The sequence below is a fragment of the Scomber scombrus genome, chromosome 5, assembly GCF_963691925.1.
Source record: "Scomber scombrus chromosome 5, fScoSco1.1, whole genome shotgun sequence".
In the NCBI taxonomy this organism is placed as follows: domain Eukaryota; kingdom Metazoa; phylum Chordata; class Actinopteri; order Scombriformes; family Scombridae; genus Scomber; species Scomber scombrus.
The window spans coordinates 3,067,609-3,095,119 of record NC_084974.1 but is presented as its reverse complement, the minus strand read 5'-3'; the positions used below and the strand labels follow the sequence as shown (position 1 = coordinate 3,095,119).

At 38.9% G+C, this 27,511-nt stretch overlaps 2 protein-coding genes across 6 annotated transcripts in view; one reads left to right on the top strand and one right to left on the bottom strand.

Moving 5' to 3' along the window:
* usp32 (ubiquitin specific peptidase 32) overlaps positions 1-16,721 on the bottom strand; it is a 68,007-nt gene extending 51,286 nt beyond the window's left edge. For all 4 annotated transcript variants that reach the window (XM_062419157.1, XM_062419160.1, XM_062419158.1 and 1 more), the window contains exon 1: positions 16,571-16,721. In XM_062419157.1, coding sequence (XP_062275141.1) covers positions 16,571-16,628 — 58 coding nt within the window. In that variant the 5' untranslated portion in view covers positions 16,629-16,721. The remainder of the gene's footprint in view (positions 1-16,570) is intronic.
* A 1,693-nt stretch (positions 16,722-18,414) lies between these two features.
* On the top strand, positions 18,415-23,273 carry si:ch1073-145m9.1 (CDP-diacylglycerol--inositol 3-phosphatidyltransferase). 2 transcript variants are annotated; one of them, XR_009925192.1, is made up of 7 exons: positions 18,415-18,727; positions 19,161-19,256; positions 19,464-19,576; positions 21,199-21,322; positions 21,422-21,594; positions 21,691-22,914; positions 22,948-23,273. XR_009925192.1 is itself a non-coding variant. In XM_062419781.1 (6 exons), exons 1-6 carry the CDS (start codon positions 18,682-18,684, stop codon positions 21,760-21,762), a joined length of 624 nt encoding a protein of 207 aa, XP_062275765.1. In that variant the 5' UTR covers positions 18,415-18,681; the 3' UTR covers positions 21,763-23,273. The 2 variants fall into 2 exon arrangements, 1 of the variants encoding a protein (XP_062275765.1); XM_062419781.1 differs by having other exon boundaries at positions 21,691-23,273.
* The last annotated feature ends 4,238 nt before the right edge of the window (positions 23,274-27,511 follow it).

The window sequence follows — 27,511 nt, the reverse complement described above, 5'->3', positions numbered from 1 at the left end:
ACAAACCATTATAAACTCAACAAATCAATAGATCCACCAATCTACCATTGATCAGAAACTAATGATTTTATTCATTCATCAATTAAATAGGCCTGTCAAAGATTTGCTGCTTCCAATGAAGGATGATCTCATTCTTCATTACATACTGTTCAGGGTTCAATTTGACCCATTTTTACATTTGAGAGCTGTAAAAACACCCTATACACTCTCCTAATGTGACCCACAGTATACAAACATGGAAATGAAATGCATCATATGAACAGCGTGTAAGGGTTAAGAGCTTTCACATCAAAATAAAATGCATGGATTTAGGATTTTGGACTGTCTTGATGAAAAAAAAAATATTTTAAGGCATTCAATTGAGTTCAGGCAACATTTTTGATGAGTCATTATTTACATTTTATAGCTTAAATGATGAATGAAGTACTGCCATTAGTCATTCATTGTTGTTTCAATAGAAAGGAAGACTGTAAAGAGGTGGAGATGAAGAGCAATAAAGTAAACAGAGGATAATAAGGATAATGCGGTGAAGTTTAATTTACATGATTCCTCTTGCATCACGAAGGTTAGCGCTACCGCACTCCTGTGGTTTTATGATGGCTGCTGGGAGTCGGAGTTTATTACCATCATCACCACTTTAGTTCTTTCTCTAATTTCAGCCGAGCAGCCACATCCCTCCATCAACACTCAGATCGCATTACTGGGAAGGAAACAGTATTCCAGTCTATCCAGTCTGACCTGCACTTGACTGTGACACTTCCTGTCAATGCTTCACTACTCAGACACAACAACAACAACACAATCATATCAAAGGTTAGTCACATCTAGTACTGTGCACTTCCTGTTATATAGTAAAGTGCACTTTACTTAACTGTTGGAAAAAAGGAAGGAAGGAAAAATCAGCCAGTGTGAAGCGATCAATCAAATCCTCAATGGCAACTAACTGATTATTGATTAATGTTGACGTAAGAGGTGGCTTTTATTTTGAAATGTGTTTCCATCATCAGATCAGCTGTGTATGGTTTTACACTACGTTGACACCAGACAGTAGAGGGCAGTACACTCCATATGGCTTCATGTTTACGCTCAAAGCTTTCCCAGCTGGCAGACACACATTCATGCACACACACAAGATTTTTTGTAATAATGCAATCTACTTCTTTTAGTATAAATGCACAAAGCAGTTATCATCCTGCTAATGCTGCTCTTTTTCAATAATCTGCATTAGTCATATCAACATTTCATTGTATGTCTGCAGCTCATAGTTTTCATATAAAGACTTCAATAAAGCTTTCACCTCAACATCATAATTCATATTAAATTCTTTTATTGTGAACTCTTCAAGTATGGTTTTGATTGGACGTTGAACCACCTATATAAAATGTACTTTCATCATTTTATTAATCTGCTTTAGACATTTGTTTTTTTAGTTGAAGTTTTACCACTAAAAGTCTTAATTGTGCTCAATCCCACACACACACACACACACGTAGTATATCAAGTATATCATGTGTGGCCTGCTGCAACCATTAACCACTGATGAAAGCTCCACTTCGTGAGCCGTTTCTCTAAAAGAGAGTCACAGTTTCAGTGCGACTTCTGATAGTCAAAGCAAACACGCCCTCAAACAACCTCGGCTGCTTGAATCTTCGTTTCTTTCAGATACAAGTACACAAGCTGTGTTAAATCCAACCTGCTGCTCTCCTGCTTGCTTCATCCTCACCGTCTTTATTGCCAAGCCGTACACACAAAGCCATCTGAAGAAGCAAATGATGCAAATACATTACGAGAAACTGCCTACGACAGCAATAAGAGGAGGCCAGTTTGACAGAATTGATGCAGCAGGGGGATTGATGAGGAACGTTGAGGGGGGGGTCTTCGGGGGATTGAAGCGAATGAGCTGTGAAAATAAGATGTGCTCTTACTGCTGGAGGCTGCATGTTTTGTAAGTGCATTAACAACTGGAATTAGATGCAATTAAACACCAATGAAAGAAATGAAGAGAGGACAACATAGTGTAAAGCTGCAAAATGTAACCCGGGAATACGGATGCAGATATAATATAGGAAACTCCTGTTTAGCTCTTTCTTAGTCATCCATTCACTAAATCATCTCAGTCAATTTAGAGGCTGGAAAACCAAAATGGTCTTTTTTCATCATTTAAAGTGTCTTAATAAGGTGTTGAGCCACCACGTGTTGCCAGAACAGCTTCAGTGCTCCTTGTCATTGATTCTACAGTGTGTGAACTCTACTGGAAGGATGAACACTGTTCTTCTTAAACATATTAGTGTCATTTAGTGTATTGATGATGGTGGTGTCAAACACAATACTCAAAATCTCCCATAGGTGTTCAGTTAGGTTGAGATGTTGTGACTATGAAAGCCACAGCATCTGATTCACATCATCTTTACACTCATCAAACCACTCAGTGACCCCTCATGCACTATGGATGGAGAGACCACTCCCATCAGGATAGAAATGTTTCATCATAAGATAAAAGTAATCACTCACAACTGCTTTGTATTGATTTGCAGTGACTCTTCACTCTAAGTGGATCCAAACCATGTCAGCAAAATGCTCCCCAAAGCATAACAGAGACACCCCCTCAGTGTAGGGGTCAAACATTCAAACCTGTACTGGTTTCCCCCCCTCTCTATATCTGGACTGAATTAAAACAGTTGGATGAACGGATGATTTTGAGAGGACTGTCCAGTGACTGAGTAGGCATGAATTCCTCAATATGAAACTGCACTGCAAAACAAATATATCTCTTAAGTCATATCACGTCAAGCGTCATGTGATTTGCATCATCTCCTCTGTTTCCCTCTGCGGTCATTAGAAGTCAGTTATAAAAACGTTCCCGGTTTCAACATCAGTGTGATGCTGCTCTGGCTTCTCTAAAGACAAATGACAACAGTTATGTGGTTATTAAAAACTCTTGCATAAACAAGAAGAAGAGGGGTATTGCTCATATAGCTACAGAGAGGGAATTAAATCACAGGGAATGAGTGCTGTGTCTGGAAACGGCTCCCAGGGAAAAAAAGAAAAGCTAATCAAGAAACAATTAGAAAAGTCAGAGTCAAAGTCAAAAGAAGCTTTTCCATCAGGCAAGCTGATACAGAGCAGCTTAATGAGGGCAGGAGTTTGGAAGGAATGCAGTAGAATGATTCTGTTCAGATAAGTGGAGGATTGGGGAGAAAATCTCATTTCAAAATAACAATGTGTTGGCTTGTGATGTTCACAGAGAGCCCACAGGACAGGAAACAGTGTGGAATAAGGACCGACCCTATAACCCTACTGTCTGTCAGTCACTTGTTTCTTGTGGAAGCAGCCTGATTGGATAGCAGCTAATAAGGCTGCTTCCTCCCAGTCTGTGATTGGCTGGTTTTGCAGTACATTTATATGTACGCTGTGCCAACTTGAGCGAGCGTTCAGGCAGAGCTGAGAGAGCACGTGAGATGTTAAGAGAGTGGAGACGCTGTGAGAGAGCATGTGGGTGCAGATGAATATTTAATATCCAGGAATTCACACTCTATGACACCAGGAGTCAAATAAACGGTCCGTGGAGCAGAACTCCAACCTGGCCCACTGGATAACTTTGCAAAGTATGAAAATCACAGTTTTTCCAATGAAACACACCTCTATTCTCACTTAATTTCACTCAGCATTTACAGGCAAGACTTCTGATCTGCCTGTGAACGTCCAGCTTGAGATATCTGACTTCCAACATGATTCAGATGTGAAGGACAAATCTGCCGCACATCGCCGATGTGGTGTCCATCGGCGATGGCTGTCAGGACCAACCCTAATTATATGTAGGTTGTTATGCAATGATTTTACTGGTCTCACCTACTTGAGATCAAATTGAGCTGTATGTGGCCCTCGAACTAAAATGAGTTTGACACCCCTGCTATGGACATTAACACTGATTATCCTTGTAACAAGCTGGCAACAGCTCCACACACTGACCAAACAGAATCCAGTTATATACAAGGTTTAGACCTAGTCTTGTTATTAAAATGGATAATGTCAGCTATAAAAGGCCCAATCAGTGTTCTATGAATGAAATCCACAATGTAATGATGTAAGCTGCTCTGAATTGAAGATAGTCTTGTCTATTTAAGCAATACTGCAGATTGCACATTATTACAATATGCAGATGGGTACCGCCTCTAAAATGCTGCCGTTGGTTGAAAAATTACATTTCAAGTTCAGCAGCTGGTTCCCTGGAGATCAAGAGAATCCTGTCCAAACCCATTATGTGTGACTTTTAACAATCACACTGGGTTAGAGTTATAAGAAAAATCAGCTGATACACTGATAATGAGCCATAACAATATAATGTAGACCCCAAAAAACACAACATATGGTCAAAGTGCTTAACTGGAGAATCTTGAGGTTGCCAGTTGTATCTCCTTACAGACAGGATAACTCTATGGATCGGCTGTATGAAAAAGCACCCTTCCTTCATTATAGCAGACAGCTGCTCTGACAGCCAACACATCACTGTGGTAACGCTGGAGTGAGCGCTCATAACAGTGTGAGCATTGGATCAGGGCTTTCCTGAAAAATAGAGCATCACTGTCAAAAGCAACTACCCTTGTTAAATTCACGTGATATCAGAATAAAGGGCACCCACCTCTTCATAGCAGGGTGTTGTTAAGACCCTGAATTATAAATACCTGACTTTAAATCCATTTCATCTGTGCGAGACGTAAGCCACCCAATCAGGGGGGGGGGGAACTGATTAGTGGGGAAGTGCTGAATCACAGGCTTTAGCAGCCCTTGTGGGTGGCCAATCACACACATGGATCAACAGCATAGCGCGCAAAGCTCCAGCAGCACAGAGTAGAGATACCCTCGTGTACCATGTAAGGAGGGAGGAAGAGTTGAACCATAATATGCAACTGACATTCATTTGACAAATACTGCCATTGAGATATGAGTCACAAACATGTTCCCTAACAACTGCAGGCTGGAGCATCTCTGCAGCACAACAATGCTTCATTTAGAGGAGTCTGCCGTGACACAAAGTGTAGCTGCCGCAATCTGGATATTGCACTTGGCCATATTGCAATTTGGATAATATTCACATTAATTGTTCAGGCGTGGTAGGGGCCTCCTGTGTATCTGTCCTTACTCTCAAATGCTCAATTGTGTGCTGTTAAATCTCATCTGTTATACAACAACACATATTACAGCTTTAAACTGCTCTGTGTGTGTATTACAATAAGTCCTGGTTGCCGTTTGATTAACTGTATTAAGTGTTACTGTTAGAATACATGTACAGTAATAAAAATAAAGAATATCACAGCTGAAATGATTAGTTGATTAATCAGTTAGCTGATCTATTGTTCAAGTCATTTCTTAAGCAAAAAACGTTATTTTTTTCCTAATGTATTATATAATAATGAACTGAATATATTTAGGTTTTAGAGATTTGGTTGAACAAAAGTTGATTTAATCAACTTGGGTTATAAGAATTTTTTGGCAGATAAATGAAAGAAATTCATTTTCTATGAATCTATAAATAACATTTGTTTAAAAAAAACACAAATGTAAAAATGCCGGAAATTTGGAAAGAAAAATAAAAAAAGGGGGAGTTTTACTCTTGACTGAGGTGCAAAAAATGGTTTATCAATCAAAACATAATGTGAAAAAGTCCAATGAACAAATCATGGAGGAATAAATCACTTAGAAAAATAGAAATGAACACCATGGCCATCTGGATGTAAACGTATGATTTCTTCTCATTTTGTCTTAACATGAAGAAGACATGCAAGACTTTTACTTTACTCGTCTAAAGTCTGAAATGAGCTTCACTGCTATTTAGATCTGTAATATTAAAGGAAACTCTGTATCAATCTGTTTAAATGTCAGTGACCCATTAACAATCTACCTGTTATAAAATCCATACAATAAAATAAATTGATGCTTTTCTCTTAACTACTGTAAGCAACACGTTTTGGTTTCCATTAAGCTCCATTAAAGCACTAACATATTATACTTTCCTTTATTAGTATCTTATTTTAATGTTAATGAAGTGCATTAAACACATCAGTATACTGGCACTACACATTACTCTCCTATGTGCGAGGATCAAAGATAAGCAGTAGTCAAGTGGCTGGGTTGAAGGGCTAATTATCCACACTGTGTTTCACCTTCACTCCAGTGAACTCTGAGCTCAGTCAGTCTCCACACTGACACAGAGGTTAATAGACAGCCTGCTGACATTTCATCCAGAGCAGTCCATCAGTGAAGCTCCACTGGAGGAAGAAGGAGGCTACACCAGACAGATGGATCGCTGCTGTCCTCAAACCTGTGTGAAGGCATCAGAGCCAGCACACACCGTCTGAAGTAAAGATTAATCTCTATATCAATCAATGTGTCAATGTTTGCTGCTTTTCATTGTGATATGAGAGTGAGTTGAATATCATCTATGTAACAGTTTAGACATTGAATACATCGTGGCCTATGAGAAATGTTTACTGCAACACTTCTCATGTAAGAAAAAAGAACTCGAACTATTAAATGTCTTAAATGAAATTTTTCTTGACAAATAATTTAAAGGATTGCATTTGATCCGGATTATGAAACATCTGGATTCAGATAGTTCAGTATAGATTTGTGATGTGCTGACTGGTGTCAAAGTCTGGTTCAAACTCTAACTCAACAATCCAGACGTCAGCAGACACTGCTAAAACAATGGGGACCACCGAACACATCCAGAGGGGGGCTCTGTCAAATGGGGGGACTGTCTGAACATCTAGAAAGATTTGAGGCTCAGTTCAGGCCACAGATTCCAAATGAGATGAAACCATTGTAGAACAATGCAGAAAAGGTTGCAGCTGTAGGCACGTCACCTGTTTCAACAGCCAATCAACTGATCAAGTCAGCAAACTATCAGCTGATTTAAACAGCAACGTTTTGGATGGAGGAAAAGAGCCTTGACCCTTTTCTTTTTCATTTTCCCCATTTCACCAATATTAGAAATCAAACTGTAGCAAGTAACTAATTATCACTGTCCTTGGTCATATGTGAAGACACTACAAATTAGAGTTTTTCCAATTCCGATACCAGTATCGGAAATGCCTCCGATACTGCCGAAAATGCTGGCATCGGTCTCGGCGAGTACTGGAGTCCAGGCACTGATCAGATACCACATAGTTTATTAGAAATAGGAATCTATTTACTGGTTAGCTCCGTTAGCTCTGAGACAGTTCTTCTTAGCAAAACAGTTGCGCTGTGCTGCCATCGGCAGCTGCTGTTTTAGAGGGGCGAAGAAGAATTGATCACCTGACACCTGTTGTTACAAGAAACTAACGTTAGCGCATCATGTCGGCAGTTTGGCAGTACTTCACAGTGGATGTTCCCACCAGTAAGACGGCGAATAATTATTCCTATATTTATTTAGTCATGTTGCTGTTGCACTACTGTTTTATACTGCTTCCATTTGCTGTATTCATTCATGTTTTACAAAGGGTTTAACCCAGACATCCCAACGCCCGCATATTGATAGCGTCTCCATGACACCTAGTGTAACACCCCCTGTTAACCTGAGCCAGGCCTTACCACAATCATATCACAGTCATGCAGGCATAGTATCTGGTATCAGTATCGGCCGATACCCACAGCACAAGTATCGGAATCGGTATCAGGAGGGAAAAAATGGTATCGGAACATCTCTACTACAAATTACAAATTGAGAAGCCATCAGCTAGAATGGAAGTACAGAAAGCCGTGATGTGGGATTATTTCCTTTGTTTTACAGAAAATTCCACAACAGCCGTTACTATGGAAATGATACACCATCACATACGTTATGCAGACAGAAGCATTGAGAGTAGTTTTGACTGAAAGGCAGAATTAATCAGGTATACCAGTGCGTGGTTGCTATGCCACTGATCTGAACTGGACTTGATAGAACACATCAACTGTCAGTGAACACCAGACCAAAACCTGTTTAGAGCATCCACTGAGGAAAGGCCAGAGGTCACTGATGAGGTATCAGTTCTGTAAGCAATACTTTCTACACAGTACAAGTCTGTGGTCCATTTAAAGTAAAGATCACAGCAGCACGAGGTAAAACGTGTACAGATGACATGCCTGTCATCATCTCTCATGCATAAAAATCACTTTACACACTGTGAAAGTATGTTTGTAGAGCTTTAAGTGACCAATGAGGTTCTTCTCATATCAGTCAGTCTATAAAAACTACTACTCCCTTCGCAATGCAGCTGGGGCAAAAGAGATTCGTTATAATAAAAGATGAATAAATGAATTAAACATGTGTATGCACAGCAAGAATCAGACCTGCTCTCCCTCTCATTTTTTCTCTTTTCATTCAGAATAACCAAAGAAACTCTTTACATACAGTATCAGTGAATATATGAGAATTAGATGAGAGTCCTAACTTCCATCTGATATAACATTAACGTTTTTATTTCTTTCCTTTTTCATTATTTTTTTTTTTAACATTGCTTGATGTTCCTTTTATGAGAAGCATAATGTATGTATGTTCTTTTTGTTGTAAAGTACTTTGAGCTGCATTTCCTATATGAAAGGTGCTATACAAATACAGTTATATTAGTATTATCATTATTTGTGGAGAGGTTGTATACATGGGCCATGACTGACTCCTGACATATATACACTACTGGTCAAAAGTTTTAGAACACCCCAATTTTTCCGGTTTTTTATTGAAATTCAAGCAGTTCAAGTCCAATGATTAGCTTGAAATGGTACAAAGGTAAGTGGTGAACTGCCAGAGGTTAAACAAAAAGGTAAGGTTACCCAAAACTGAAAATTATACAAAAACGCTTAAAAATGTAGGTCTTTCCTACAGAGAAATTGCGAAGAAAGTCAAGGTGTCAGTGAGTACAGTTTCCTCCTCAGAAACTGGGGGAAACTCTGAAAGGAAGAGGTCTGGCAGAACCAAAGCCACAACAGAGTCAGAAGACAAGTTTCTGAGAGTCAACAGCTTGCGTGATAGGCGGCTCAACAGCTTCAAGCACAGCTTCATAGTGGTCGTAGTAAGCCAGTCTCAGTTTCAACTGTGAAGAGAAGACTTCCAGTTGCAGGTTTGACAGGTCGAGTTGCAGCTAGAAAGTCATTGCTAAGAAATCAGAATAAGAAGAAGAGGCTTGCCTGGGCCATGAAACACCACCAACGGACTACTGAAGACTGGAAGAAGGTGTTATGGACTGATGAATCAAAATGTTAAATATTCTGTTCATCAAGCAGGAGTTTTGTACGCCGTCGAGTAGAAAGGATGGTTCCTCAGTGTGTGACATCAACTGTCAAACATGGAGGAGGAAGCATGATGGTCTGGGGCTGTTTTTTTGGATCCAGGGTCAGCTACCACAGCATTCTGCAGCGCCATGCAGCACCCTCTGGTATGCATGTAGTTGGTCAGGGGTTCATCCTACAGCAAGATAATGACCCAAAACATAAGCCCAAGCTATGACACAACTACCTTAGGAAAAAAGACCAAGATGGTAAGCTTGAAAACATTTTTTCAATAAAAAGCTGGAAAAATTGGGGTGTTCTAAAACTTTTGACCGGTAGTGTATATATTCTTACACTCAAGAGTTCAGATGAGCACAGATCACACATCATCCTCTACATGAAGCTCATACATCTGAATACATTTTTTGAGTGGATGGGGACTTTAACATCATGTAATTCTGTGCTTGTGTGTCAAACATAATAAAACAGGGAGAAGCAATTCCTGTTTCATTACTCAAATGATCAAATTGATTTGGGGTTTGGATCCACACAGTGAGAAACAGAGGCGTCACTCGTGCTCACAAAGATCATTAATAAACATTTCAACTGCGAAACACAAAGTTAAAACTAATTCAGTGATGCAGCCTGTCTGTGAACAGGAAAAAACTGATCTGTGGAACAGGTCGTCCACTAATCGGAAGATCGGCGGTTTGATTCCTGGCTCCTCCAGTCCACATGTCCATGTGTCCTTGGGCAAGACACTGAACCCCTCATTGCTCCTGATGGCTGCACCAATGAATGTTAGTTTCCCCCTGATGAGCAGGTGGGCACCCTGCCCTCAGTGTATGAATGTGTGTGAATGGGTGAATGTGACATGTAGTGAAAAGCACTTTGAGCGGTTGAAAGACTAGAAAATCACTATATAAGTACAGTCCATTTAGCATAACATTTTTAACTCAGCATCGTCTCTCTGTAAATGTCCTGTCCTCTCTGAAAAAATACGGTATAGCCCTTTTCTTCTTGTATTCAATCAAAAGGTGGCATCACAGAAACAATCAGGATCTTAACCACTTACACTATACACACACACACACACACACACACACAAACACACACAAAGGTAAACTTTTCTATAGAATCCAGCAGCTAAATAATCCTCCAATCAGACAAAACTAATGCTTTCACAATTTCAACTGTTTCTCATTACCATGACAAGTTTAAATGTCATTCAAATAGAATGTGTGCTGGCTCTAATTTCTTCTCTCACACCCTCACGTGACCCTGGTTTCACTGCTTAAGATAACTCCGAGTAAATAAACAAATTGTGTCGTTTGTGAATTAGGGGGAATAATTGTTGCACTATGCTGCAGGGACCACCAGATAACAGCTAAATTGTTACAATTAGACGGACCAACGAGGAGAAGGGGAGGGGGGGGGGGGGGACAAAAAGCGGAGCACATGATGGAGAACACACTGTGTATTGTGATGCTGTGATGCAATGGCTGTATTCTGTGACAGTGGGCTGCATTAACTGCAATGGCTACCATTCAATTCACAGCGAACAATGGATCTGATTCCTGACGACTGCCCCCAGCACACTTTTACACTCACACACACACACACGGGCGCGCACACACACACACACCCACACAGAGCCTGGGATCAACACACAGCTGTTGTAGATTCACACTGCAGCATCCTTTCCCTCCATCTCTCTCTCAGCACTGTAGACACACACACACACACACTCATTCGCAGCATGCTCTCAGTCTTGGACCACCTTGTTAAATGAGCGCGCCAGCCGAGCAGCGACCAGCCGAGCAGCAACCAGCAGAGCCTCCCCGCTGCGCCTCCATGTTTTCTGTCTTATGAAATAAGCCGAGCTCAGCCGGCCCTGCTGCTACATCAACGAGACTGAGAGCAGACGAATTTCCAAATTCTCTGATTCTAACTTCTCACATGTGAATATTTTCTGTGTTTTGAAGTCCTTTATGTAACACACTGAATATGTTTAGGATGTGGACTGTTGTTCAGAATAAAACAAGATAGGGGAGTTTTTCCTTGCTGCTGTCACCAAGTGCTTCCTCATGTGGGAATGTTGGGTCTCTTTAAATTCAATAAAAGGGTACAGTCTAGACCTGCTCTATATGTGTATAAGTGCCTTGAGATGACTTTGTTGTGATTTGGCGATATACAAATAAATATTGATTGATATTTGCAGTTGTGTGTTGGGCTTTGGGAAATGGTGATTGACATTTTTCACCGTTTTATAGTAATCGATTTCCTTTAGGAAAATAATCAACGGATTATATTGATATACAATAATTGCAGTGTGAAAAATACAACGGGAGTTACGCCGCATTCCATTTACTTCGGAAGTTGGAAGTCGGACAGTGGCATAGAAGATGTCATATAGCGGTGACCGCAGCTCAGTTTACAACAAGTCCCTACGAGTGTTGTTAAGCAGTGACGTCACAAACTGGTCTGTTTTGTGTGAACTTGAATTTCAACTTGCAGACGTTCCATACTGCAAGTTGAAATTCAAGTATTTTTAGACTAAAGTTAACCTTCAGTGTATTAGAAGTGATTCAGATAAGTTTAATAAATGATAAACTCAAGTGGGATAAATAAAAGGTGACAGTTCTGAGCATAAAATATATTCATTGATACACATTAAATCCTCAATAACAAATGATAAAGTATTTCCTCTGTCTTTTAGCCTGCAACAAATAATATAATAGCATAATAATGCAAGGAGGGGCGCTACACTTCTCTAAAAACACAGACTGCCATTATGGGTCGGGACAGATTTATTTACCTTTCATTCAATTCAATGATTAAGCATATTAAGCACATCCTAAATGTGCAGTGTGTAGCTGCAGGTGAATATAACACCAGATCAGACCTGGACCTGGTGATCACATGTACTACAGGATGACGTTTAATGAGATTAAAAAATGAATGTGGAGCCTCTACTTGAAAGCTGTTGAGTCAGCTCAGTATTCTTCATTCTAGATGAGTCTCTAGGCCATTTTGCAACATTTGGTTGCACAGAGAGAAAAGATGACACACCCTTATTGTGCACCTTTGTTAACACAGGCTTAGACAAACTTAACTGTTAAATATATAGAACATTAGTCATCAATCAGTGAAACAAATAAAGATTACAGTAATCTGGCAAAGTGCTTTCTTATGTAAATAATTGATATAACTATATTGTATATAAGGTTTTTGACCATTGACCACCAACATGTTACATAAACACACACAGTGTATCTGCAGCTAATCAATAAGGAGTTCACCTGTATCCTAGAAAGCGTGTCTGCTATATCAGCCTCAACTAAAAATATACTATTGAGATACAGTCACCTGCTATGCAAACTGCAATAATCTAAACAACCTGCCTATGTTTCCATTAGCAAACAGTTTACTGGGAACAACTGAGGCAGCAGCAGCAGCAGCAGCAGCAGCAGCAGCAGCAGCAGCAGACTAACCTACGTCCACAGAGCAGGCAGCACGAGCTGAACATGCAAAGCAGCGGTGTGTGAGCAGCGCTGATAAGACCTGCTGACGTCCAGCACAAACACAGGAACCAGCACTTCTCAGGTGACTGGTAGCTTGTATCACAGAAGTCACATTACTCAATGATGTGGCGGTCAACCACAAAGGTTAACAGCTCAGCAAAGTCTTCCAGGGAATGATAAAGGACTTAAAGGAACATTACAACATTTATTACTGTACTGTGTATGTACCTAATCTGACTGGTTTCAGGCCCAGGCTATGTCATGTAGATAGAAAGGTGATCTGATTTAGGGCCCGTCCAATACTGGATTTTTGGGGCTGATACTGAAATTTGAAAAATTCCAATATCGATATATCGTCCGATAATATTATACACACAGAAAACATGTATTCTACTTTTGTGCTGCTGTGCATATGCACACACTTACACACACTGTCTAACAAAAGAAAGGTCAACATAATCAGACTATGTTTGAGTTGTCCAGCTTAAGACTGGCGATCATCAGGGACAAACTATCTCCAAACCTGTCTATCAACTGACATTTTAACCTGGATTTCAGAGAGCGTGTTCATATGGAAGAGCTGGGTTTAATAACAGCTGACCAGCGACGTGTGACATCAATCCACAAGCTCAGATATGGCTTCAGATCCAGCACAGAGCAGAGGTGAGTCACCACCTCTGGCAAAGTCACATAATTAGCACATATTCTCTGTTACAGTCAGCTGGATATATTCTTTTCTCCACAGTTAATTACTTTTTTTTTTTTTTTAACATCAGCTTACTTTAAACATTAACTTTAATATCACACAAGCCTTCTGGATTATTTCACAACACCGCATAGATTATAAAGCTTCCTGTTGAGTTAGTTATGTTGAAGGAAATAAAGAGCAACGTCAGCATTTCAACACTTGCTTATAGAAGTTAAATAATTACTCAAATAACTGATCAGTCCATTCAAAAAAGAAAACTAATGAGAGACAAAGCTAATTATCTTTAAATACCACTTCTGGCTGTGATCTGACTGATTCAAATAATATGTGAAATAAATCAGCACAATAATCACAAAACATCTGAAATATGCAAATAATCAATGAATGTTAACTGCAGCAATACAATCTGGGTTTTTGCTTCTTTTCACATGATTTTTTTTTCTTTACAAATGCTAATTTTACAAATCAGTGATGAGCTTTGACAATTTTGTGCTCATTCAAGTAAATGTTCAATCATCTAGTAACTTAACACACACTATGGGAAAAATGAAGAGGACTTTCACCTGTTTGCCTCCTGATTCTGCCCCTTACATGTGTGTTGGATCCCTGCTCTGATTGGCTACCTATCCTATTTTATCCTGCCAGCGCTGAAATTTCTTCTATGCCTTCTACCATGTCATATAAATGTCTTGTACTATGACTCCAAATTGGTCAATCTCCCCCATCTCATGTCTACTTTAAAACTTTATTACAATTTATTCCTCACACTTACAAAAATGTGCACAAATAACACTGCAAACATTTGTGGATCAGGTTTTTAGGTGACCTATTTCCTCTAGTGGACATTCATATTTCTATACACACTTAACACACTGGGCTGTGGTTAGAAGCTTTAAACAAAGTGCATATAATCAACTGGCGAAATTAGCCTCAGAGGAAGCACGAATGAGCGAGCGAACTACAGGAGTGCATCAAAGCCTCGCCTCTCTGACGGGATGCTTCCTGACCATCAAGCTGCTGCTGCTGGTGCTGCTGGTGTCCTGCTACAGAGAGCTTCCATGAAAACTGACCGCGTAATTTCTGCTGCAGTAGGGCCCGCTCTGGAAATTAGGAATGCTGCCATGTGACTGGATAACTCAGATAAGGCTGGATGGCTGGTTAATTCCACTGTATGTGTGAGTGTGTGTGGTCGCATGTGATCATCAGAGTGGGAATCAGCTTGAGGAATGTTCAAACCGCCACTCGAGGAGTTGATATTGGAAAGGTGCCATTTAGGCCACAATAGGTCAATGTTTGATCAAAATACAGTCATCTGGGTGATAATAGCTGACACTACGGTATCAGACCAAAGGACAGGTGAGTCCGGTCCAACATCCCCTGTTGGACCCTGGTTAAGTTAAGACACTGTGCTGAATGAATGTGTAATTATGGAATCCGGACTGACAAAGTTCAGCTGCTGCCAACTCAGGGAGTAAAGTGCAGCAAGATTGCCATCAAGAATAAGATCTGTGTGTGTGTGTGTGTGTGTGTGTGTGTGTGTGTGTGTGTGTGTGTGTGTGTGTGTGTGTGTGTGTGTGTGTGTGTGTGTGTGTGCTCTCACACACACACAAGGGCACTGACAACCATATGCTGCAATAACAACACTATTAACCCGCTAGATTGACAGCTCTATGGATAAAGACAATTGATTTGACGAGCGATAAAAGTGCATGCAACACTGAAGTTGCTCAATCCTGACACACTATCAAATTGTCAAGCATAAAAACACAATAAAACTAAAAGCTTATTGTAGCTCTCTAAGGGGGGAAAAGGAGGTAGGATGGCAGCTATTCAAGTGAGGCGAACATCCAATCAAACTAACCAACAGAAGAATCATACACCGCTTCTGAGAACTTGAAGAGAACTGCAGCAGTGTAGAAAAATGTGCTTTCGGCTGTAGAACTCTTGAATTTCAAAAGGTTTGTTCAGATGTGTGTTTTCCCTTCTTTTATCTATCCTCACTTTCACCTGATCTGTCAGCAAAACGCTTAGAGCAATGAGGCTGAGATACATTCACTGACGTTGCAGTAGATACAGGCCTTGGACTATAAATAAGAGATCAACCAATGGCAATCCCCAGCAACAAATCATATGAATAATAATGGAGCGGCAGCAGCAATGTAAGGCACATCTGTTTGTTGTTGTCCCCTGACTAACACAGCTAGCTCATGTGTGTTCAGTTGAGCAGGGGCAACCTGAAAGTCCTCTAGCACAAACACTGACGATTAACGTTAGCCCACATCACATGGCGAGGCTTGAAATCCGCCAGACGAAGGCTAAAACAAACAGTCTGCAGGCATTTCTCTCTGTAGCAAGCCAGCTAACTGCCTAGCTTACTAAAAAAACAAGTAAGTGGACAGGTAGTAGCGGCGCAGACATTACTCAACTAGCCCAAGTGACAGGAGCTACAGAGCATATTGTAGTGTCAGCCGAAGGAGTTAGCACACATTCAAAGCTGCCCGTACTACCGTTTGGGTAAAAACTGTCAAGCCAGCCCATCCCTCCCCCGCTATAGCCGACAGCAGCCCCACAAACAACGCTTTTCGTAGCTATGGAGAGAGAGATACGCCAAACACAGTTCAAAAAGCTGTCAATTCAACGTGACCACGCTTACGAGCAAAGGCTAAGCATATGAAATATCACTCAACGTCATTTATTTATCGCAACAAATGTATTATCAAATTCGGGACGCGTTAAAATCCACGAAATTTGCTTTTAAACACAATTTCTATCAACTTAAATGAAAAGGAAACGTTTCCTACTGCAGCCCAGCGTCGAGTGTTTACGGGGACGGCGGCTGCGGAGAACACTGACATAGCTATTATTTAACTTGACATATAGTTCAAACCGGTGCTGCTCTGTTAATATTATATGTGCCGAATTGAAAAATTTGTCTTAACAATTATGTAAAGGTCGTGCCTCGTTTTTTTGACATGCACGTATCTTGTCTACTAAGAAAAGCCAATTAAACATAGCGATATTAACTGGCGGTTCAGGCGAGCCGCTCTTAGCATAAAATCAGACAGCTGGCTAACGCTAGCTGGATTTAGCCAGTTGCTTTTCGGCTTACCTCTCTTGACAGCCTCGTCATACGACAGGAATCCTATCCTCGACTCTTTGGCCCCCATGCTCCCCTCATTTCATTGCGATGTAAGGAAATAAACGTTAACAGCGGAGTTCTTCGGACGCGTCTCCTTATCCGTTTGTTGTGAAACGGTACAGTGTGTGTGTGTGTGTGTATGTGGTGAACGGGTGAATGTGTTCAGCGACGCCTCCAGTCTGTCACATGATCTGACTCCACAGGTCAGTTGATCGGCGCTTTCAAACGCTTGTAAACACCACCGATATGACAGACGGAAGCGTTTTATTTTGACCTCGGTTTAATCTATAAAAATACCCACTGTTTTGCAAACTACCTAAATACATTTTGAGCCATCATGTGCAGTCATACACAGCTGTCAGTGTGTATGTGTGTGAAGGTGGAAAGCAGTGTGAGTGGCGCCACCTTGTGGCCGCTCCGCTACATAACCTTCCGTCAACATAGCGACCTGGTAAGCAAGGAAACTGTACTTTAAAGTTTATAATATGAAGGTTTGATTCACATGCACGTAGCCTCCAGTTAATTTCACTTTATCTAACGCTAATAGTGAGTTATGTACTAGTTGTACTTCACTTTGGCATGTAGGGTGGATTAGGGCAATGTGGGACATTGACTAATGTGGGACAACTAAGCTCCAGTGCATTTATCTCTTTTTCTATTCAATTATTTTAAAGCTAACTGTCAACATACAGGCTACTAGTTTTTTTTACTTGTCTGACAAAGATAGAAAAAAAAATAGTAGGCCTACTAAATTAAATGACCAAATATCAGTGCACACGTTTAAGAATGTTTTGTTAGATAAGGCTGCTTGGTATAAATCAAAGTATTTCTAGGCCTAAAAACTTGTGTCCCACATTACAAAATCCACAAATTCTGAAAGCATTTGGCACAAGGAACATTGATATGTATATATATTAACCAGGATATATATGTGCCCTTTTCATTTTGAGTACAATATCTAAAAATTGTCTTCTGATTTAACAAGGAAACATCTTGGGGATTTCATAATGATATTTTATGTTGATATAATTTACTGGATTCATATGTAAATATGGTAAACAAGTCAGAATTGCAAAAAGTGTCCCACATTACCCTGATCCACCCTACCAAATACAGGAAGGATACATTTGATACATTTGTACTAGTTTATTTGAGCCATTTATGCAATATTCCTAAAAAAAAATGGGACATATAGGAGATGAGCGTCTAAATCAACTCCTCAGAGTTAACAAAATATCGTCAATCAGAGGGAATTTTTATTTGAATGCATTTCCCCTCATAAGCATGGTTTGGTTTTGCGCTGCGTGCGAATTTATTTAGACCAAGGAAGGAAAATATAAAGTTGTGTTTGAAAAACTGAGTTAATAAAGCTCATTTGGGGTAGGGTGGATCAGGGTAATATGGGACACTTTTTGCAATTCTGACTTGTTTACCCTATTTACACACACATATATATTAATGTTCCTTGTGCCAAATGGTTTCAGAATGTGTGGATTTTGTAATGTGGGACACAAGTTTTTAGGCCTAGAAATACTTTGATTTATACCAAGCAGCCTTATCTAACAAAACATTCTGAAATGTGCATACTCATATTTGGTCATTTAATTTAGTAGGCCTACTATTTTTTTTTCTTTTTTGTCAGATAAGTTAAAAACTAGAATTGAATAGAAAAAGAGATAAATGCACTGGAGCTTAGTTGTCCCACATTAGTCAACGTCCCACATTGCCCTAATCCACCCTATTCTTCCTCCCTCTCCTAAAAACAAATATACAATACACTCCTACATAGCAGGTGGCGGTAATGCACCTTTAACGCTGGTTGCTTCCCGCCATTAAACCCAAGAAGAAAACGCTGCGTCACTACGTCAGTCTGTCAACATGACAGTGATAACAGCGCTCTTCATTTAAAGCTCCGACAGATAACAGCTGGCTGACACACCACGAGGATTTAACCAGGAATATATTCATGAGACATATGGACACATTCATGATCTTGTGTTGATGGCTGTTATTCTGCTTACTAAACATGTTGCAACATTATGTTCCGGGATGAAGCTCGCAGCATGGTTAATCATTGACTGATGAAGATGGCAGTCAAAGTTCTGTTTTACTGGCCCAATATTATTGGTGAGGAATATTGCACATTAACTTTTAAAGTATGTACAAGAGTGTCTGTTTACTTATATATAAGACGTGTCATTTATTATGATTTTTTTTTTTTTAAATAGCTTGACTTGGATATTATCTACCTGTAATATGCTCAGGTGGAGGAGACCAAACTCTCACATTAATGAGATAAAAACCTCATTGTTTTATAATTTTATTGTTGTGTATGTATATGTTATAATTACACTTAAAGGTCCTTTTTTTAGTTTTTAATTTTATTGTTGTATACATATGTTTTTTAAAAAATGTTCTCATATCACTATCTTTTTGAGCTGCTGTAGTGATGCATTTTCCCCACTGTGGGATCAATAAAGTTTTATCTTATCTTATTGACTTCTAAAGTTATGTCACGTGGTTGATCTACTGAGTTATTATTTTTATTTATTTTTTTCAGGATACTTTCGCATTGGCCTTGTGTTTGCTGCTTGGGCTGCCTTTGAAACACCAGCAGTGTTTGTTCCTCTTTACTCTCTCTCCACAGTTCTTGATGGTAATGAAACATTTGATCATGCTATTTTACCTGCAGGATCACACTTACAATTTTCAAGACTGAGTATAATGTTGATTTTTTTTTTTTTTAAATGATGTGGCTTGTAGGTGTCACTGTTCTGGGTGAAATGTTGATATAGATGTTATTGTAATATTATACATCAGGGTCCACCTTCAAATGTCTTCAGTAATGATGTCCTTTGTGCAGGAGTGGACGGCTGGGTGGCGAGGAGGCTGGGACAGACCTCCAGGTTTGGGGCCTGGCTGGATGTAGTGGTGGACAACCTGAGCAGAGGCATGCTGTGGAGCCGGCTGTATGAGGTCTGATGGACACACACACACACACACACACACACACACACACACACACACACACAGTATGATGGTGTATATTTGACATCATGTTTTAATATCATATGTAACTGTCTTTAAATTGTCTGCTGTCTACAGCTGGTAAACACTCTTTTCCTGGATCTCCAGTAGCCTGTACTATTACTTGATCTTAATACATATTTTTAGATATACGTTGTTATTTTATTTTAAAACATATTTATTTATATTTATACTGACACTGTAGCTGCTACAAGGATTGCTGCTAAACAAAATGTCATTGTATCTCGCTGTGCAATAACAATAAAGCTTCTTATCTTATCTTAACAGCAGTCAGGATGGAGTCATGTGGAGTCATGCTGTTTATACCAAAAAAACTCTGCTGTCAACATGTCAACATTTATACCTAATATGATGATTTTAACATTCATTTTTATCTCTAAATAATAAATATACAAATATATTATTAAATATATTCTGATAAATATGTATTTGTACACTACACATATATTTATATATATAACTCACACTGTAGTTGTGACCAAACATGTTGGCATCTTTGCACTTTTTTCAAAGAGTGCAAGTAATATTTGTGATAAAAACTACTTCTTCATTTACATATATATGAACCTTAGTATTTTTTTTTTCAGATCAGGTTTTCCCACAAATCAAATTCAGTTACATCTCCTCCTCTTCCTTCATTAAACATGCCACAATCTATTAAAACACATTTATTAATCATTTCAAAAGTTTAGGCTTCAAGTTTCCACATCATATTTATGTAAGTTACTGACCTGCTATTGGCTCCAAACTAGTTGTGATGTCATAAATCCTGCTCATCTCTTTAAAATCAGATTTTCCATCAGATGAATATGAAAACAATCTTCTAGTGTCAAACTCTGCACATACATCATTCTGCACAGTGAAGCTAAAACCTCTGCCTGAAGTAACATTAATGGAAAAACACCTTTTTGACTTGAGGGGAGGCTTTAAACATTGATTTTCAATTAGTTTAAATAGAGAGAGAGAGCTGATTCTCATTCTGCTGCTTTGTGTCACAGTGTGTTCCACGCTGAACATGTGGAGTAGAAGCAGAGTCAAACAAAATATCATGACAAAGCATGAATATTCCTAAGGCTGTGAGTCACTTTCTGGAGCTTTTAATGTTCCGCTTTGTCCACTGTAAACAATGTTATCAAGACGTGTTATAACAGGAGCGCTGTGACCCGCCATCCTGCACATGGCTGCAGGAGAAACATCGATGAAAGATGAACAATGAAAGGATTGTTTGAAAGATGAATAAATAACCTTAATCGAGTGGCAGAGTGACTCAAACTGACCTTTAAACACAATGTTTGGCACATGTAGGATTCCCAGGAGGATCTCACGGCTGAGCTTTGAAACACGAGTCCAACTGAACGTCACTAAAATAAACTTAAACCGAACACCCTCTGGAACAATGTGCTGCATACACATGAGAGCCAATTCTAACTTTTGACTAATGCACATCATCCAGATGTTAAAGCATCCCTACATTCTACCATGAAGGATGTTATTCTTACTCACAGCAAAGTAACAGTGGTGTAACTGTCTCTTGTGTGTCGTCCTGGTAGTGGGGTTGGCTGGTGTCCGCACTGGAGTGGTGTGTGTTCGTGTGTAACCACGACGCTCGAGGCGACCGTTGGAAGGACAGCTTCACCAGCAGCCCCGCTCTCATACGAGCCATCATGGCCAACGGTAACATGTCTGTAGATGTTTATATATGATGTACAGCTCCAGATAAATCCTGCTAGTTGACTTGAGCTTTGTGTGTGTGTGTGTGTGTGTTATTCTCAGGGTTTCGGACACCCCTGGGCACGTGGGTGGTGAGCGGGCTCCACTGCCTCCCTCTGTGGCTGTACGGGTACCAGCGAGGTTTACTGTCCCGCTGGTTCTATCTGCCGCTCTGGATTCAGGCTCCGGGGACCGTGCTGCTGGCTGCAGGTCGCCTGCTGGCTCTGACAGTAGAGGTAGGAGATGTGATAATCATAAACATTAAAATGATTTTTTTTTTTTTTTTTTAAGTTAAAGCTGCATTAAAGTGCTTGTTAAATGTGTCTTTTCAGATGTGGTGTATATGGACACACATTGGATTCCTCACCGGTGACGACCCGGAAGAGAAGAAGAAGAAGAACTGAAATCCATACGCACTTATTTCATGATCTCGCCTCAGTTTAAAAAAACAAAACAAAAAAAACGAAATCAATAGACATGATTGATTTTTTGCTGCTGCTGCTGAGGTACAAGGTAAGGCTCATCTCCCCTCTGCTGCTGTCAGACTGTCATAACAGCATGAATGAATGAAACACCAATGATCCCCACACTAGAGATCACTTCATTCATAGCAGCTTAAAATTAAAAGTAAAAGAGTGAGTTAAAAACTAAAGACTATATATATGAAAATATACACATATACAAATAAACAGATAGCATCATACTAAAATATTGCATTGGAAATTGGATAATTGCACCGAAAGAGACAAAAAAAGTATTTTTTCCTCTGGGGTGAAACATAAGAAAAATCTGATGAATGATGAATTAATAAATAAGATGATGATGTGATGAGAGGTGTTGTCTCTCCTATGGAACCTAGAGGGCAGTCCAGGACAGACACTCAGTAAACTTAACCAGTTCATAGAGTCTCTTTCTTTTCCTCTCTTTGCTTCCTCCTCACTATAAAACACTGTGTGACAGAGCGCTGATGCCACCACAGCATCATTCAATGTTCTCCAGAGGTCCTACAGGACATCCAACCATTCCAGTTTATAGTAGAGGTGAACTCTCAGGTACATATTGAAAAGTGTTTTTTTTTGTTAGTTAAAGGGAACACAATGGCACTGTCTAATTACTGGAATAGAGACCTTATGAAAGCGCTTTAGAAATGTCAGCAGGGCAGTTAGAAATGACAGAAATGTTTGCACTAAAGGGAAAGCTTGATTTATTATACACATATATAATGATGCTTTACCTCTGTTGTAGAGGGAGCCAGTGTAAACTCTTATAAGAGTTAACACTGTGCACTTTTTAACACAGTTTAATGTAGCTGTAAGCAGATTTGAACTTTATTAACCCTCCTGCTGTTTTCCTGTTGATTGTGTAACTAAAGGATATGGTATAAATGATCACCCAATTATGTGTTAGACCTTTTTAACAAACGTCATTTCAACTTATGTTTGGAAATTATGCTCAACAGGCCTCATTTAGATGAAGTTATACCTCAATTTTGAATTGTCCCCATGGGTCAAAATGGACCAGAGGACAACAGGAGGGTTAATGTACGGCTTTCGTCAGTAATAACTTTTATAAAGAGATTTTATACAAAGGAGTAGTTATAGTTGACAATGTAATAAACACATCTGCTTACATCTACATCATAGTGTGCTATAAGTCATTTAGTAAATGTTCAGATAGTGATTAATAATGCTCAGTAGTGGAATTTGAAGTGTTTATCTTACATGCAGGGAATTATGTTTGTGTAAAAAAAAACAAAAAAAAAAACAGGCTAAATGTGCATCTCTCAGCTGTATACTACCATTTTAAAAAGATGAAGGAACAGCTCTATATTACTGTTGTAATGTTTTAAAAAAAACTCAAACTAAGCAATTATGAAGAAAAAAGGCTCACTGTACTGTAGGACAATGTACAAACGTTTTTTTTTGTAACAAGACTGAGGTTTTCATATGATGATGATGATGATGATGATGATGATGATGATGATGATGATTGATGGGAAATACTATTAAGAAAGATGTAAATGGATTAGGATACATAAATTAATGGTGAAATATAGTAATTTATATTTATTGATTGATTGACTGTGGCTTTATTTCTTATTGTGCATGATGTTTATCATTATGTCAGCAGTTTGAAATAAAGAACTGGACTTTACTGTTTTTAGTTGCGTCATAAAAATACCTTGTGTATGTGTCCATGTGTTAGCAGAAGTGTAGCATGAATCACTACGTCCACAGTGATTGGTTGACAGGTGACCGGAATGTTAAAGATACAAAGGAGTGTGATTAAATAGATCTTGATGACTTATCAAGAACCTTGTATCACACATCAAACACCATCTACTGTTGACTGAACACATCTTCATCATTGATGAGATAAGTCTACACACAGTGCTGATTTGACCTACTTTTATTACTAAAATGCTTTGCAGTTTTAACTCAGGAAGTTATTTTTAGATTTTAGTCTTTGGATGTTTTGTGAATATGGGCCTTGAATGTCACATCCATATGAAAAAGTTCTTTAATGATGGTTTTTAATTAAGTGTTTCTAGTCTTTTTTTATTCTATTTGATTTGATTTGTTTTAATGTTTTAAAAATGTGTTCTACTTTATTTTGTCATTTTATTATTATTATCATTCTATAAGTTTCATCTCCTTATTGATTTGATTTGTTTCTTGTCTTTTTAAACCTAGTTTTAGTCTAGGCTTTATTAAACTTTCTTCCTATTTTATTTATTAATCTATTTTAAACTAGTTTTTTTTAACTCAACTTTTAATACACTTTTATTATCTTATTTATTTTCATTTGTATCTTTCTTATTTTCTCCTACACACATTGGTCTAATTGTTTTCTTTGTAATTGTTCTTTTTCTTTTTCTTCCTTTTCTTGATGTTGTTCTTGTTCTACATTTGTTCTGTCTTATTATCAGCTTGTCAATCAACTGTGGAGCACTTTGAACTCTATTAACCTGTATGAAAGCTGCTATATAAATAAAGTTTGATTGATTGATTGATATAAGGCTGGTCAGGGTCAGCATTCACAGAGGTGTTGGATGGAGTTGAGCTCATGTTGAAACAGTAAAGAGACAAACTGTTGCGTGAAATATGAGTGTATGCTGTAACATTATATCCTTTAACTGGAATAAAGAGGCCTAGCAGCTAAAGAAGACGTCCACATACATTTGTCCATATAGTGATATCTTATTAAACAGCATACAGGCATGTGTGAGTCAACACTAAAGCATAGATCCACTTTAAAGGAAGGAAACGGAGCTTGATTTCATATGAAGTCCATTTAATATTTAGTACCACCGATATAAAACTCTTCATGTGTGTTTACTACATTTCTGGGCATTTTCATTTCATCAGAACTGAACTTCTAATTGACTTCAGGTGTGAACACGAGGTGAACAATAAGATATGTGCTGACCATCTGCCAGAAAAGTCAACACAACAGTAACAATACAATATCCTCTAGGTATAACATTCATTTCCATGTCTGCTCTGGAAGTGTGTTTTTTTTTTTTTCTTCTTCTTCTTCTTCACACCCAGTTCTGTTGAAGCTGAAGCACAGTGTGTGTGGTGTGTGTGTGTAAGGCTGGACCTCTTCAGCTAGAGCCACTCACACCACTGCTAAGAGAGGGAGAGAGAGGGAGAGAGAGGGGGAGAGAGAGAGAGAGAGAGAGACGTCCGACAAGCACTGAAGCAAACAGCAAGGCAAAGCTCATTTTCTTCATTCATTTAAAGAGAAAGCGGGGTGCTAATGGAAGGCATCACATTGCAAATTCATTCATTCATTAATGCCTGAATCTATTTTCAAGCTGGACTCTTTATTTCTAAACAAAATCTCATCAGTAGTTTCTCTACAGAGCTGCTTGTGTCTCATTCGTCCCAGTTTATCAACGAGACTCATTTTTACCGTCATATTAGTGGATTTTAAGGGGTCAGCTCACCCAAATTATGACAAAAATGACATCTTACTTACCAATAGTGGTATAAAACCATGCAGATAATTTGGGTTTTATTAGTCCAGGTTTCTCTGACATTTCTGTGGATGGATTTTTATGTCTGGTGTTCATTTTAAAGACTTCAACAGTGACATATTCTATCCAGAAACAGTGTCTGTATTACTTTCACAGGGACTATTTCTTCACATCCCAATGGAAAAATTAAACCGAAACTATCTGCATGATTAGATACCAAGAGGGGCAGTGGTTCCCAACCTGTGGTCAGCAACCCCACAAGTGGTCATGGACAAAATTCCGCCATATGGAAAAATATTATCTTTTTTTTTAGATAGTGTGTGTGTGTGTGGTTTTTTCTCCTTCAAATTATTCCCATAAAATAGCTTAAAATGGAAAAGCACTCATTGATGGACGTGCTCACATTTCAGACATGCTAGCTGTAGTAAAGTATTATAGTTAGGGGTTACATATTGGTATTAAAATACATATACACTGTATTATATATAAATGACAGAAATAACAGTTTGTCCACCAGAGAGCGCTGACAAGTTTATTATTTATCCAACTGTATAATGTTTCACTTAGTACATATCTTTGTCACAGTTTGTTTGAATAGCCACTTTAATATTAATAAACCAGGGATATTTTCAAAGTGTTTTTCTGTGTGTGTGTGTGTGTGTGTGTGTGTGAGTTAACATGGAAAAATAAATCTGATATATTACAATCAATATCAGCTTCATATCATCCGTTATTGCTCTGGCTGGAATCGCAAGCAAATAGGAACCACTGCGCTGAACGAATGAGCGGGAAAAAAATGTGAACTTGGTAAATTTGGGTGAACTGATTCTTTTAATTAAGTGCTGCATGTAAACCTGAACTGAAAATAGTAGAAACAGAAACATTGGTCACTGGTTGTTTTCAGGGTTGTTTACCTGGTTCTTCATTATAATTGACAGCCAGCACCCCTGATAAACAAAGACAGCTGAGCTCTTTAGTGACACTGTAGATGAGAAATTGAACAGAAAGAGTCTGTTATAAAAGGGGAAACATGCTCCAGTGAAAAAACCCCTCAAAAAAATCATCTGGAACTTTTATTTTGATGGGATTATCTGACAGGATGGAGTGGAAAAGAAAGGCTAAATGCACAGGTAAACAGGCCAACAACACATACACACACACACATATACACAATATTGGTCCCCATTGCAGTGCCCTTAAGGGTATCAGTTTATTTAGCACTTAGAAGTATGGGTCCGTCTACAGACAGATAACTGCAAGCTGGTGTAAGGCTGGTAGTCATCAGAGGAGCACTTAGGCACCCGGAGCTCTATCTGTGTATAGTGCCACACACACACACACTTTCATACACACACACATGAAGCCACACCTTTACATTAACAAATAAAGGCAGGCTTCTACAGACCCTCTGTACATGTAGCATCTTCCTCTTATCACTCCTCACCGTGTCAGTGTTATTTCCTCTTCAGAATGAATGGCTCACTCAGTAAGAAAGCATTAAACAAAACAAAAAAGGGCTACATAAACATACACTTTTTTGCATATAAATTATTGGCATTTTAATGATGCTATGTCAGTACTAAGCCGGAAAAAAATAAAATAAAATAAAACGAGACCTGTGAAGCCTGTTATAACGTGTGTAACAATACACCCACTGGTTTCAGCACATTCCACTGTTTGTAATCTCTCTCCATCAGAGCAGTTCTGTGTCTTCTTTAGGGTCCAACTTTCATTCCTTTGCAAAGAACAAAAAAGACACAAAGAAAAAAAAGAAGCCTTCAACTGAAACTTAAGTGTACAATCTGCTGTATTATTTTACTGTACAAGTGTCAAAAAATATCAGACGTTTTCCATCTCTGATCCGAGTGATGATGATGATGTTGATGAAGGATGTGGGGCTTGTTTTTTTTTTTTTTCTCCACAGATGTGTGTGTGTGTGTATGTGTGTGTGTATACAAAGCCCTGGAGAACATGGTTTTTGATCTGTGATGAGTCTCATGGCGTTTCAGAGCGATGCTGGTTCAAAATACAAAAAGAAAAAAAAAAAAAAAGAAAAAAAATTCTCCCATTCAAAGTTCTCCCATTCCAAACTGAAAAAGAGAGAAAAAAAAAAAAGGCGAGAGCGAGACGAGAGAAGAGAAGAGAAGAGAGGAGAGGTTGTTTGACATCCT